The 12,337-nt window shown below is 37.8% G+C and overlaps 1 protein-coding gene across 1 annotated transcript in view; it reads left to right on the top strand.

The window, feature by feature from the left end:
* Window positions 1-1,597: 1,597 nt before the first annotated feature.
* Window positions 1,598-12,337, top strand: part of ANGPT1 (angiopoietin 1) — a 157,185-nt gene continuing 146,445 nt past the window's right edge. The window contains exon 1 of the mRNA XM_010404855.4: window positions 1,598-2,299. Coding sequence (XP_010403157.1) covers window positions 2,003-2,299 — 297 coding nt within the window. The 5' untranslated portion in view covers window positions 1,598-2,002. The remainder of the gene's footprint in view (window positions 2,300-12,337) is intronic.

Genomic DNA, 12,337 nt, shown 5'->3' with positions numbered 1-12,337 from the left:
CCTCAGAGGGAATATAGCTGCTTTTTTGCTAACCCTTCAGATCAGTGTCTGAACCTACAGTTTTCTTCCCTTTTCATCTCTAATCTTAGATGAGCAAATATTTTAGAAATATATTTCACAATAATTGCAAAGACAGTGTAATAAACCACAGCAGAATTAGTTCTGGTGGTGGTGGTGAGTTATGGGAAGTTCTGTATGCAAGGAAGAAAGCAAACTAAGAAGTTGGTTTTCAGAAGGAGAAAAACAAGTGCTAAGTTGGTCTGAACAGTTCAGAGGTGGAAGGATATTCTGATTTTGCTCAAAGCAACAGTAACATTGATGCTTTGCTTTTTGCTTTGTATTCTTCCCCTTTTTTCTTTCTCTCTCTGTGTTGGATATATAAAAAATTCAGAGAAAGATAAGAACTTATCATTTTTTCTATTTTACTGTAGGGGATATTACTTATTGGTTCAAAGGAAGTGGTTTCTTTCCAGATGCAAGATGTTTTGCAGTTTCAGTAGGAATAGCTTCCATGGGAACAGGTCAGATGCCTGGCTAAATATTCCAGGCAGTTCTTTAAGAATGACATTGTAGTTGTGATACAGGTCACAATTGCATGAGCACTGAAGGTGTTTGCACTCAGTATTTTTGCAAATAGGTCTCCTTGATGGTTTTTTTAGTGATGCTTTATTGTTATTTAGAAGACCACTTACTTTAAAGGGAAATATTGTGCAAAGTGTTCCACATTAGTGTTGGCTGATATTTATTTAACAACAACAAATACTAGTGCAGGAACTCAGATCCAGATTCCTCTGAATTTCATGAATATTCCAATCCTGTTTATTATCTGTGCATTTTTTATTTGTCTCTAGAAATAACAAAGGCATTATTTAAGATAGTTTTTTAAGCAGTTAGCACAGTCTTATTCTGAGGAAGATGCCCCAGAGAAAGTTTCCCCATATAATGAGGGGTGCCTGTGTAGCCCATACAGACTTGCAAATTGGTGTTATGCATGTGATAACTATGCAGTAGTACAGAAGATAGTCTGGAATTGTTCAGTCACTATCTCTCACTGGTTTCTAATTAGTTACCTTACTTTAGACACCAAACACAGAAAATTGTTATCCTTCTGAACTGCCTTTCCTGATTACTATTTGGCAACCCTAATTTCAATATATGATGTAAAACAGCTCTCTGAAAACTGTTAAAGAAACACAATTGTCTTAAAAAATTAGCTAAACTTAGTGAGGGTTAAACTAAACTTTTTTCCCTCTAAGTGTCATTCACCCGACCTAGAATTCTTTAATAGATACAGAGCAGAGCAGAACTGAAAGAATTTTTAATTTCAGTGCTTTGTATATTTACAGAGGGATTACAACAAACTTCTACACTTTATCTACATTTTAATAGGTCAGTGCGAACATATGAAGTGTATTAAGGTGGACTGACTCACTTATTAAACTTACGTGAATTTGCCCAAAGCCCCCAGCAGTTGTATGCAGCAGGGGCAGGGCAGACATGCATGATTGAGGTCATGCATCCAGCCAGTTTGTAAGATGATCCCTCTGTACTGAGCCATCAGCCATCCTTAGCATAGGGGCGCACTCATACACGCATTCCTGTCAAGTCATCTTGTGAAAGGCTGCTTGCTTCCAGCTTGGCTTGAAAGTGCAACCTTAATAAAACTCACTGAAGCCTGAGAGAAAATAGCAGTTCTGCAGCAGATAGTGTAGGGGAAAGAGACTGGGATATGCACATGCAGCTGACTAAAGCAGGCTACATGCTGGACTGTAACAGAGAGGAAACAATAAATCTTAACTACTATGCAATAAATATTCCCAATTTTAACTAAGGAAGCTATCCTCACAGTGAAATTAAAAAAAAATAACAGTTTATCCAAGGTTGATTGTTAAAGTGTGCTGCTCCAGTCCTTTTTCCAAAGACTTTAAGGGAAATTAAGAACAAATTTAAGAAAGAGGAAGAAAAAGTTTTTCTTAAAGCAAGAAAGGAAAGTTGTAATAACATGTCAGTTTTCTTTTCCTCTGCTTTCCTGGCAGCGATTCTTGCTCTTGTAGGCTGTACTAACCAGCGTCGGGGTCCAGAAGCCAGTGGGAGAAGATTTAACCGGGTTCAGCACGGGCAGTGCACCTATACTTTCATTCTGCCAGAACAGGACGGGAACTGTCGTGAAAGCACGACAGACCAGTACAACACAAATGCTCTTCAGAGAGATGCTCCTCACGTGGAACAGGATTTATCTTCCCAGAAACTGCAACATCTGGAACATGTGATGGAAAATTACACTCAGTGGCTGCAAAAAGTAAGTGTTTCCTTTTTTTGTTTCTCACTAAATGATTTTTTTGGGGGATGTTTATGCTGTTCAAAGTTTTCCTTAATTTCTATGAGAACAGAAATAATAAGGATTGATATAGTTCTTGGCTGTGTAGGAGACAAATGTTTTAGCCAGAGTGCACCCTTCCTAGTGACATTGCTCTCGGGAGCAGAATTTTCTTCATTTTACTGAAAGATGCAACTTCTTAAGGCTTTTTTTCAAGAAACTGTGTATGCGTGTGAGTCAGAGAACACAAAAATCTTCCAGAGACTCTACTGATAGAACTTACTAAATTCTTGTAAGCACTACTTATAGTTCACAGATTCAGCTCAGATGTCATACAGGATACCTGCTACGCTGACAGCAAAAGGGAGCATTTAAAAAGTCAGCATTTAAAGGCACTGGGTTAGGAATATCATTGCTCCTTCATAAACAGATCCTGTAATACTACTCTACCCAGCTGATTTCTGGAAAGAAACAGGAAAATATATAGACATTCACTCTTCTAAAACTTCACAGTTTAACCATGTTGAATACACTGGTCTTGAAACAGCCTGCTTCAATTTGTGTTTGTATATGTGCATTCTTTCCTAGAAAGGGGAAAATGGGTTTCAAAGTGTTGCAGTGACTTAATAGAAGTAATTATTTTTATGAAGTTTGAGTCTGAAAGGATTAAATATGTGAATAATTTCACTCATATGATTAGTCCCATTCACCTTAGCATGATTACTCACTTGTGTAAAATTACATACCTTGCATGGATATTGTCCATGCCTTGGTAAAGAAAATGCTTTGGGGTAGCTGGCCAGTTAAAATAAATAAACAGTCCGTGTACAGCTATTTGTGATATTCCCATTTACATGCTGGCATTTTGACCTGGCAAAACTTAGAAAATTGCACAATTGAGTGATGCAACTAGTCATATAATATGGTACAGAAAACGCTGTATATGTGCCCATTTGAGAGATACAGGATTTAACTGCAACACAAGTTCATACTAAGAGTGACCATCAATAAAACTCTAATGAAGACTCTTACTAGGTGGGCTGAAACTTCATATTAGCATAGTTGCTGCTAACCTATCTCATTTACAACTTTTGTTTCATCCAGTCAGTATATAAGACAGAAATATGTCAAAAAAGCATATACAGCCACCCCCACCCCCCTAACTCTACTAGAATTTTTAGAGAGGATTTCCTGATTTTTTTGTAAATTACTTGTTCTCTTGGATACCTGGCTGTAGCAAGAGAGAGAAGATTCTGTGCAGAAAATATAACCAAGCATTTAATTTTTAGACTACTTCCCTCATTTTTTAACGTCTTGATCTGCCTTGGGGAATATAGGACTGGAAATCAGGGGATGTTTTATGTAGAGGAAAAGAAATTATTTTACTGTGCCTTGGCAGGCTGAGACAAGCACTAAAAAGAGGAAAGTTGTTTTCTGCTTTTATACACATATGATTTTACTTGAGGAAATTGCCTGCTGAATCATGCTTCTAAGACTTAACTTATTCTGTGTTTGTCCACTAGAGACTGAACTAAGATCACTGTTTCACTGAACATAAGGAAATATGAGTCTCTGGAGTGTGAATGTCTGAGGGTTAGTCCTCTCACACTTTGGAGGGAAGTGATTAAACAGGTAGGAAGCCCAATGACAGGGGTTTATATTTGAGGACTGTTTTCTTCTGCAATGATTGTAAAACAGGCTGAGGGAAGAACTATCCCCCTCCTCCTTTCCCTCCCAGCCCCCAACCCCCTGCTCCCAGGGGTTAGCATAAAACTGGGATTATGCATGTATCCCCATGTGTCAGTTTTCCTTGGAATGAAAGGACCAGTTTCTCTGTGTGAAGGGCCATGTCTCACTCTGAACAAATGAGGTTGATGCAGCTCCTTTATAGCATCTCTGAATACTGAATTTGCTTTGTTGTTGTTGCCACTACAAAGCGTCTCAGCCATAACTCATTTCCTTTCAACACATGTATAATGCTCAAGTGTAATGAATATATTACGTAGATATCTCACATCTCATTTTTATTCTCTGCGTTTATTTTTCCCCCTAAACTTTCTACACTAAATAGCATTTTACAGTGCACCTGCTGTGAAAGAACTAAAGAATAATTAACTGTTGTAGGTCTTTTACTGGAAGAGAATACTTATAATCAGAAATAACGTTTAAGAATTTTAGAAATAGTCTGACTTGCATAAAGGAGCTATGTTGATTACTTCAAGTAATAGATATAAATTTCAATAAAAATTTACCTTGCCAATGTTTGGCAAAGTGAATTATTTTCTCAGCACAAGTGCTCCCCTGTGATATTTAAAAAATACTTAGTATGAAATTTTGTAAGAATCATGGCTTACTTAAATCTAGTATTTTAATTTTAAATTGTTATTCTTCAATATCTAAATTATCAGAGTTCTAGAAGCAAAACAAGTATACTTTTCTGTAAAAAAGTAAATTTTTTTATTTTCTTAAACTCAAAATTGCTTCTTTGATGATCTACAAGCTTGATTGTAGATAAAAATGCTTGTGGAGCCAATTACAGGCAATTAAGGCCCAGCCTTGTCCATTATAATTTGCATATCTGTAATCAGTGTAACTAGGGTTGGTGGACAAACCAGGCATATGGCAAAATGCTCTGCACAGAAACTACGTGGAAGAAGATGACTTGGTAAACATTTTTTGAGATTTTTCCTAGAACTGTTTATTTTAATACCGGATAACTTTCCCCATTGTTTAAGCTTGGGTTTCATTTCTGCAATATGTTTATACTGATAGTTCAAAACAAACAGTTCATCACATTTTCTTTCTTGCAGTAACTGACTGGCTCACGTGACGCTGTTTGGTATTTAGTTGCAGTGTCTAAGTATTGCCAAAGAAATGTTATCATTGTGTCTTAGGAAGTTGCTGTTGGCTTGCTGAACTTAGAGTATCGATGGACTCAGTGTACATTCAGGATAGCTGTAGAGATGAATGTTCCATATACTTTTCCTGCCATCTAAATGGTAGTAATAATTGTTATAACAGTAATAAGTGAGTTTTACATGATCCACTCTTTCTTTTCTTCTTGCTCATTATCTAAGCAGAATACCATAAAAGTTTAAAAATATTGCTTAATGATAGTATACTATTAGAAGCTAACACATACAAGTGTTACAAGTAGGTAGATAGACTTAAACCAAAAAGAAAAAGAAGCTTCAACTCACTTCCTTTCCCTTCAATGTGCCTGTGCTGTTATTTACCAGCAACAACTGAGGAAGTATGAAATTATGGTCTGGATTCAGTCATTAAAGAAAGAAATTATGAGCAATTTTTCTGGGATATATCTATAACCATTTGATAGTCTAAAGTTTATTCTTACAATGGTTTTGATAATTTTTTTTGGTGATATTTTTTGTGGTCTTTGTTGACTTCCTTATTTTGCGACAGTAACAACACAAGTCCTCACCTAGGATTTAAACAGGTAAGGGATCTAGGTTTTGAGGGGGCCAGTCACTACATAGAAGAAAATGGCTTTTGGAAAGACTGGTGTCTGTCACTGTGTGCTGTGGCTCCACTGGAAGTCTGTCTCTTAGTGCTGTCTTTGCCATCAGGGCTTAACTCCTGTTTTCTGCAATGAAATATAATATGCTTATATGTGTGGAGTGGCTGATTTTTGCCTTGGATTTTTTATGGTTTGCTGAAGATGGGAAAATCCCTTACATGTCACACTTTCTGTGAAGCTGAGTGAAAATATGACAGAGCAAGCTGAGTGAAAATGTGATGGAGCCTGCCCTGGATAGGAGAGATCTAAAAAGCTGTAATAATGTCCTATCAGGCAAATTTATATTAATATACAGATGGAGATGGTCATTGTGTATGCGAAAGTTTTGTCATATTAAGAAACCAATTTTCTCTAGTTGAACTATCACAAGAAATAGTAAAAGTTCCATTTTATTTATAATTATGTTTCATTGGGTATTTTGCAATGTGACCTGTGACCTAAAAATTCACATGATATTTGGATGTTAAGCGCAACCAGGAGATGCATGAGGAACTCCTGCTAACTCCCACAAAGAAAATTGGATTTAGAATCTGGTATTCTGCATGTATGAGCATTACTAACATGGCTGTGTAAAGAATGGCTTTCCAGTAAACCTTTCCTTTTTCAAGGTAGGCCAGGGCTAAAAGGAAGCAGTGAGAAGGGTTCATCCAAAACTGGGCACTAGCTTCCTATTTGGTGTCCAGCTCAAACCTGTATTTATTTCCTAGACACAGAGGCTGCTTACTATTCTGGGTGCTTCTTTCTGCTTTGGCGTCAATGAATTCTCATATCCAAAGCAGAGCCTCATCCTAGTGATATTTGAAGTGCAGTTCCCACAAACATGTTGTGAAACAAAGGGTGGAATTAGTGGGATTTCTTAGTGTACTACTCAGTGAGCAAGTATATATGTATAAAAGCCAAATTTAAGGACTAAAAATAACTTCATGGAAATAAACTGGCTCCAAAAAAATACATTTGAGTGTAAACCCAAAATTGCTTATATACCCCCAAAAATCTATTGGCCAAAAATATGCCTGCTTTTCAAAGCTTTATTTGTCAAATTGCTCAAGTCCTTGGAACATTCTGATGTAACCACAAGAAAGAAGCAAGACTTCAAATGTGGAAATACCTAAAAGCTTTACATTATTGGGGAATAATTTATTTGGCAATTAATTTTTTTTAAGAAGCAGAAGAATCAGGGAATTAGACTGAAAGACAGTTATTACTTTAAAAAACATTTCCCATGCTTGGAGGCAAGGCTTTATCATAAGGTTCAGTAGGACCTGAATGTGTTTATTTACAGTGATGACAGCCATAATTAGGAAATTTCTGGTAACAATAAAATGTTACATTTATTAGTCATCAGAATTGTCCAGCCAAGATGCCCAGTGGGAGATCTCATTTGGAGCACTGAGAGCTTTTCTAAATGAAACTGGTATACAGTAAATGGCATGTCATTTTGAGGGTGCTGAGAACTCATCGTTCCCATTCCATTATGTGGTTTGGAAGCAATCAGTGCTGTGTGCCCTGGAAAAAAAAAAAAAGACAGCCAATAGGGGAAAAGTAGTGAGGTTGGGTATGTTAAGACTGCATCATCCCACCCAAACTTAGAATTATAGAATCACAGGATCATTAAGGTTGAAAAAGACTTCCAAGGTCATTGAGTCCAGCCTTTGACCAAACACCACCACATCAATTAAATCATGGCACGAAGTGCTACATCCAGTCTTTTCTTGAACACCTTCATGGACAGCAACCCCACTAATTCCCTGGGCAGTGTGTTCCCATGCTTAACCGCCCATTCACTGAGGAATTTTTCCCTGCCCTTCAACCTGAACTGCCCCTGGCACAGCTTGAGGCCATTTCCTCTTGTCACTTCCTGCTCAGGGGAAGAGGCCAACCCCCACCTCACTACAACCTCTTTTTGCATAGTTGTAGAGAATGAGAAGATCCCACTTCAGCCTCCTTTTCTCCAGGCTTTTCTCCAGCTCCTTCAGCTTCTCTTCATACAACTTACACTTTAGACCCTTCACCAGCTTTGTTGACCTTTTCTGGACCTGCTCCAGCCACTCACTACCCATCTTGAATTGAGGGGCCTGAAACTGGACACAGCACTCGAGGTGTGGCTTCACCAGTGCCCAGTACAGGGGGAAAATCACTGCCCTGGTCCTGCTGGCCACACTATTCCTGATACAGGTCAGGATGCCATTGGCCTTCTTAGCCACCTGGGCACACACTGGCTGGTGTTCAGATGCTGTCCACTGGTACCCCCAGGTCCTTTTCCACTGGGAAGCTTTCCAGCCACTCTGCCCCCAGCCTGTAATGCTGCAGGGGGTTGTTGTGACCCAAGTGCAGAACCCAGCACTTGGCCTTGTTTAACCTCATACTGTTGGCCTTGGTCTGTAGATCCAGCCTGTCCAGATCCCTCTGCAGAAACTTCCTACCCTCCAGCAGATCAACACTACCCCTCAACTTAGTGTAATCTGTGATCTTAATGAGGATGCACTCAATCCCTTCATCCAGTTCATTGATAAAGTCATTAAATAGGACTGGCCCCCCTGAACCTTGGGGACCTCATGAGTGACTGGCCACCAGCTCGAGTAGCACCATTCATATTCACACTCTGGGCCCAGTCTTAGAGCCAGTTTTTAACAGAGCAAAGAGTGTACCTGTCCAAGTCATTGGCTGCCAGCTTCTCCAGGAGAATACCAGTTACCCAAGATAGTGTTTTCTTTGCTGCCGAGAATCTCAGTGCTGTGTCATGAGACCATAGCAAGCCCAGAGGAAGACTCAGCTGTCTGAACTGTCCTGTGGAAGTCCCTGTTTCTCTTCACTGACCCCAGGAAAATCCTGAGCAGCCCACTTCCTGATTTAAATGCCTCAGTTAAGTGTGATGGATTTAATCTTTACTTCTGTTCATGTCTATAGTATGGACTTTGCTTGTGACTGCTAGGAAACTGTAAACTTTAAGCATTCGGGTTTCCCTTTTCTAATACAGATGTAGCACTACTATCCAATTTCACAAGGCTTTTGGGAAGCTTAATATGTTATTTTTTGTGTTGCTTTTGGAGTCTTTCTGGTGGAAGGTATTTTGTGATCTTAACAGTTTATGTATTATAATAATGTTTACAATACTTACAGATAACTGTGAGATTAAAAATCTTTTGGAAGGAAATTGCTTTTAATATAAGTAACTAAAGTACTGCATAAAAAATAAGCAGATAAATACAATGAATATACATCTATAAAGCCAAGAATATCTTGCAGGTTGCTGTTGGGTAAATGGGTTATTTGTGTCCTGCTCACAGTCAGAATAGTCCTCATTCTTGCAGGGTTCTTAAAACCTGTCAAGCAGCTGCTGCTCCAGCCTAAAATGCAAGCAACTGAATCTTGTACGGATCCTCATGAAGACCAGTGAGGAATGCCTTGTTTTTCAGAGCTACCATTACCAAAAATTTTGAATAAACTTGCTGTTATCAAAACTGGGATCATTTGCATGACCTACTGCAAGCAAAATCTGAAAGGTGAAGATACTTAACAGTCTACTTGTATTCATCTCAATTTACAGTTCATTTTAGTTCAGTCTTATTCTCTGTATTTGCAGCAATTGCAGGCTAGTAAATGAGGAAGAGCTAGTAAATGAGGACCTTCTAGAACAGTATCACGGTTTAGTTGTCCTGTGAACTCATCTTTAATACCAGCAGCTCAAGTGTCTTGAATAAACAGTCCTGGTGTAAAAGTCTTCCCAGTAGCATAAGAATTTCCTCTCTTGTTAAGGGGTTGAAGTTTGATCAGGAAAAGGAAATTGAAATAGTTTCTTAGTTCACAGAAAAAACCTTTTTCTTCTGAAACAAGCTGTACTTTACACAAACTTATTTTTGTGCAACCACATGTGCATATTTTAGACAGTGTTATGAAACACAGGGTGGTGAATATTCACCTGGAAGGGTAACTTAGAAATGCCATAAATTGTTGCACAGTTGCACTGCATTCTCATTAATACTTCTGCACAAAGATCAAAATTCACTTTTCATTGCCTTAGTTGGGAATCTGGGTAATCTAAGACAGTGTAAGTCACTACTCAACTGGGATAAGAATTCTAATCTGGGACTTGCACCAGTTTAATTATCCCTGTTTAAAACTGATGCAAGTCAAACTCACAACTTTCTTGTCTAGACAAGACCTAACAGTGAGTTACACTCAACATTGAACAGGCATATGGTGCAGATGGTCAAAGCAAGACAGGTACAGGGCCAGCTGGAAAGATGCTCAAGGTACACTATATAAATGGTTTGCTTTCAGGTTTAAACCAAACCAACCAACCAAAAAAATTTTTAAGATAATGCTGTAATTACTCAGAGGAAGTCATATAGAAAATCAGTATTCTAGGCCATGGAGCTACCTGATTGAAAGAAATTTCTTATACTTCCTTGACTAGTTTCTAGGAGGAAAAATGAAAAAAAAAAAAAAAGGTAAAGAAAAAAAACCACTAAGAAAAGGGTAATAGTAAGAGAACTATGCTAGTTCCATGGTGGAATAGGTGTGTCTTTAGGAAAGGTACTTTAAAGGTCTGTTACATGATAGTACATGGTCAATCATATGGTCTGTGTTACTATTCCTTTCTTAAAGGAGAGAGAAATAGGTTGAAAATCCATGTAAAATGTCGCAGTTGAAAAATCTGTGTAGAAGATCTATGAGTAAAAAGTGGCTGATCAAAAACTCTCTAAGAAGTGTGCAGAATTCCTCTCCCTTCCACACCTCACTCTGGTGCATGAGTGTGTGCACACATACATGCATTTTGATCTTTGGAGTGTTTGGTGTTAAGGTATATGGAAATCTGTTTCTAAGTGTTGTGTCTTAAATCCATTCTCATGTTTTACCAATCTACTTGCTGTCAATCTGTTGTTCTCAAGCTGACCTGTTGGCTTAAAAAAAAAAACAGGTAGCAAGGTGAAACCTAGTTTGTTGTACATGTATCAATTCTGTGTGAATGGCTCCCCAACTGTGTAGCTGAAAAAGCATTTTACAAAAGCACATTTGCTTTTGTCCTTTCCAGAATGTATATGAAGCAAGAATTTTCGTATATTCTGGAAAAAATATTGGAATTTTGTTTTCCCCATTCCAGGCGCATTGCTGTTTTTACATGCGTACATGTTGCAAGACAAACCTGATTGTGCTTCGTGCATGCATGACATCTGCTTCTTTAATAGGAAATGGCCTAAGTGTATACCTATAATTTTTCATCACTTCTTTTGGGATTTTTATTTGTAAATTGTTGCTATTTGTCATGTTGTCTCTACTTATCTTGTTGCAAATACAGGTACCGGGCATTCCTTCTGACATAGGAATGTATGGAAATAACCAAAATTCACTTGTTCCATTTAGCAGAATTTTCTTCTGATTCTGTTCTGCTTGAGAATTTGGGTCCTGGTATTCTATCTGCTCCTTTTGTACCAAGGAGGCTTGGGAGATTACAGTAGAGATAGGATAAACTCTGAGCACCCCTGCCAGGATGAAATTAAGGCAAGACTAGAGAACTGTGGGAGAAAATTGGGAGTATGAAGAGACAACCTTAGAAGGTAATTTGTCTGGTTTTGACAACATGGCTTCTTTCACACTAGAACATAGATGATCAGATTGGTGCTAATCAATTTTGAATCTAAAAACTTTTTCTGCTGCAGGCTGATGTGCCATTTATAGACGAATCCTGCCTTCTTTCACATCTAAATTTCCCTTAAAGGCTTTCTGTATGCAAGAGATTTTTCTTGCATACAGAATGATACTATTTAAATTACAAAACTTAAGTCTTAGGGATAACACTGTTAGCAACCTAAAAGTGCAGAGGGAACTTGCAATGTTTTAAAGAGGAAAGCACTGAGTTTGACACACTTGAGGGCTCCTGCCCACTATTTTAAATGTTGCAGTAAACTTTGAGTCCTTACCAAGGCTCTTCATTCTTCAAAGTGGGATTACTATGTCTGGAATGTAGGTGAAAAAAAAAATCTGACTCTTGATGTGTAAATTTAATATTTTTAGATTTATTTTAATTTTTCACCTTTAATACACTCCAGATCCATGGAACATATTTCAAATACCCACAAAAATCAAAGAAGTTCTAGTACAATCTGTAGAGATGCTTTTACATTCATCTTCAGGACTGTAGTGGACTTGCCTGCCCTCTGGATCATATTGTTTATGCATGTTTTAAAGTTTTCAGCCTATGTTTATAAAAGTGTATTTTTCTTTTGGAATCTCTTGCCTGCAAATATGGTCTGGCACAGTGGAGATTTAGGAAAAAAATAATTTAGTTGTTGTTAAATGATAATTTTTTTTGTTTTCTTTTTCTAGGCAATGTATTGAACGAATGTTTGAATTTGGATCAAACCACCCATGGTTCTATTTAATAGTGATGATTTTCACTTTCATTCAATTCAACTTTGAGTAGCTTTAGCAATATTTATCTTCTGGGCATTTTAGTTCTCATGCAGAAGTCTTTTGAAGGA

This window comes from Corvus cornix, chromosome 2 (assembly GCF_000738735.6).
Source record: "Corvus cornix cornix isolate S_Up_H32 chromosome 2, ASM73873v5, whole genome shotgun sequence".
NCBI lineage: Eukaryota > Metazoa > Chordata > Aves > Passeriformes > Corvidae > Corvus > Corvus cornix.
Note: the sequence above shows the minus strand (reverse complement) of the source record. Positions and strands in the feature narration are given on the sequence as shown.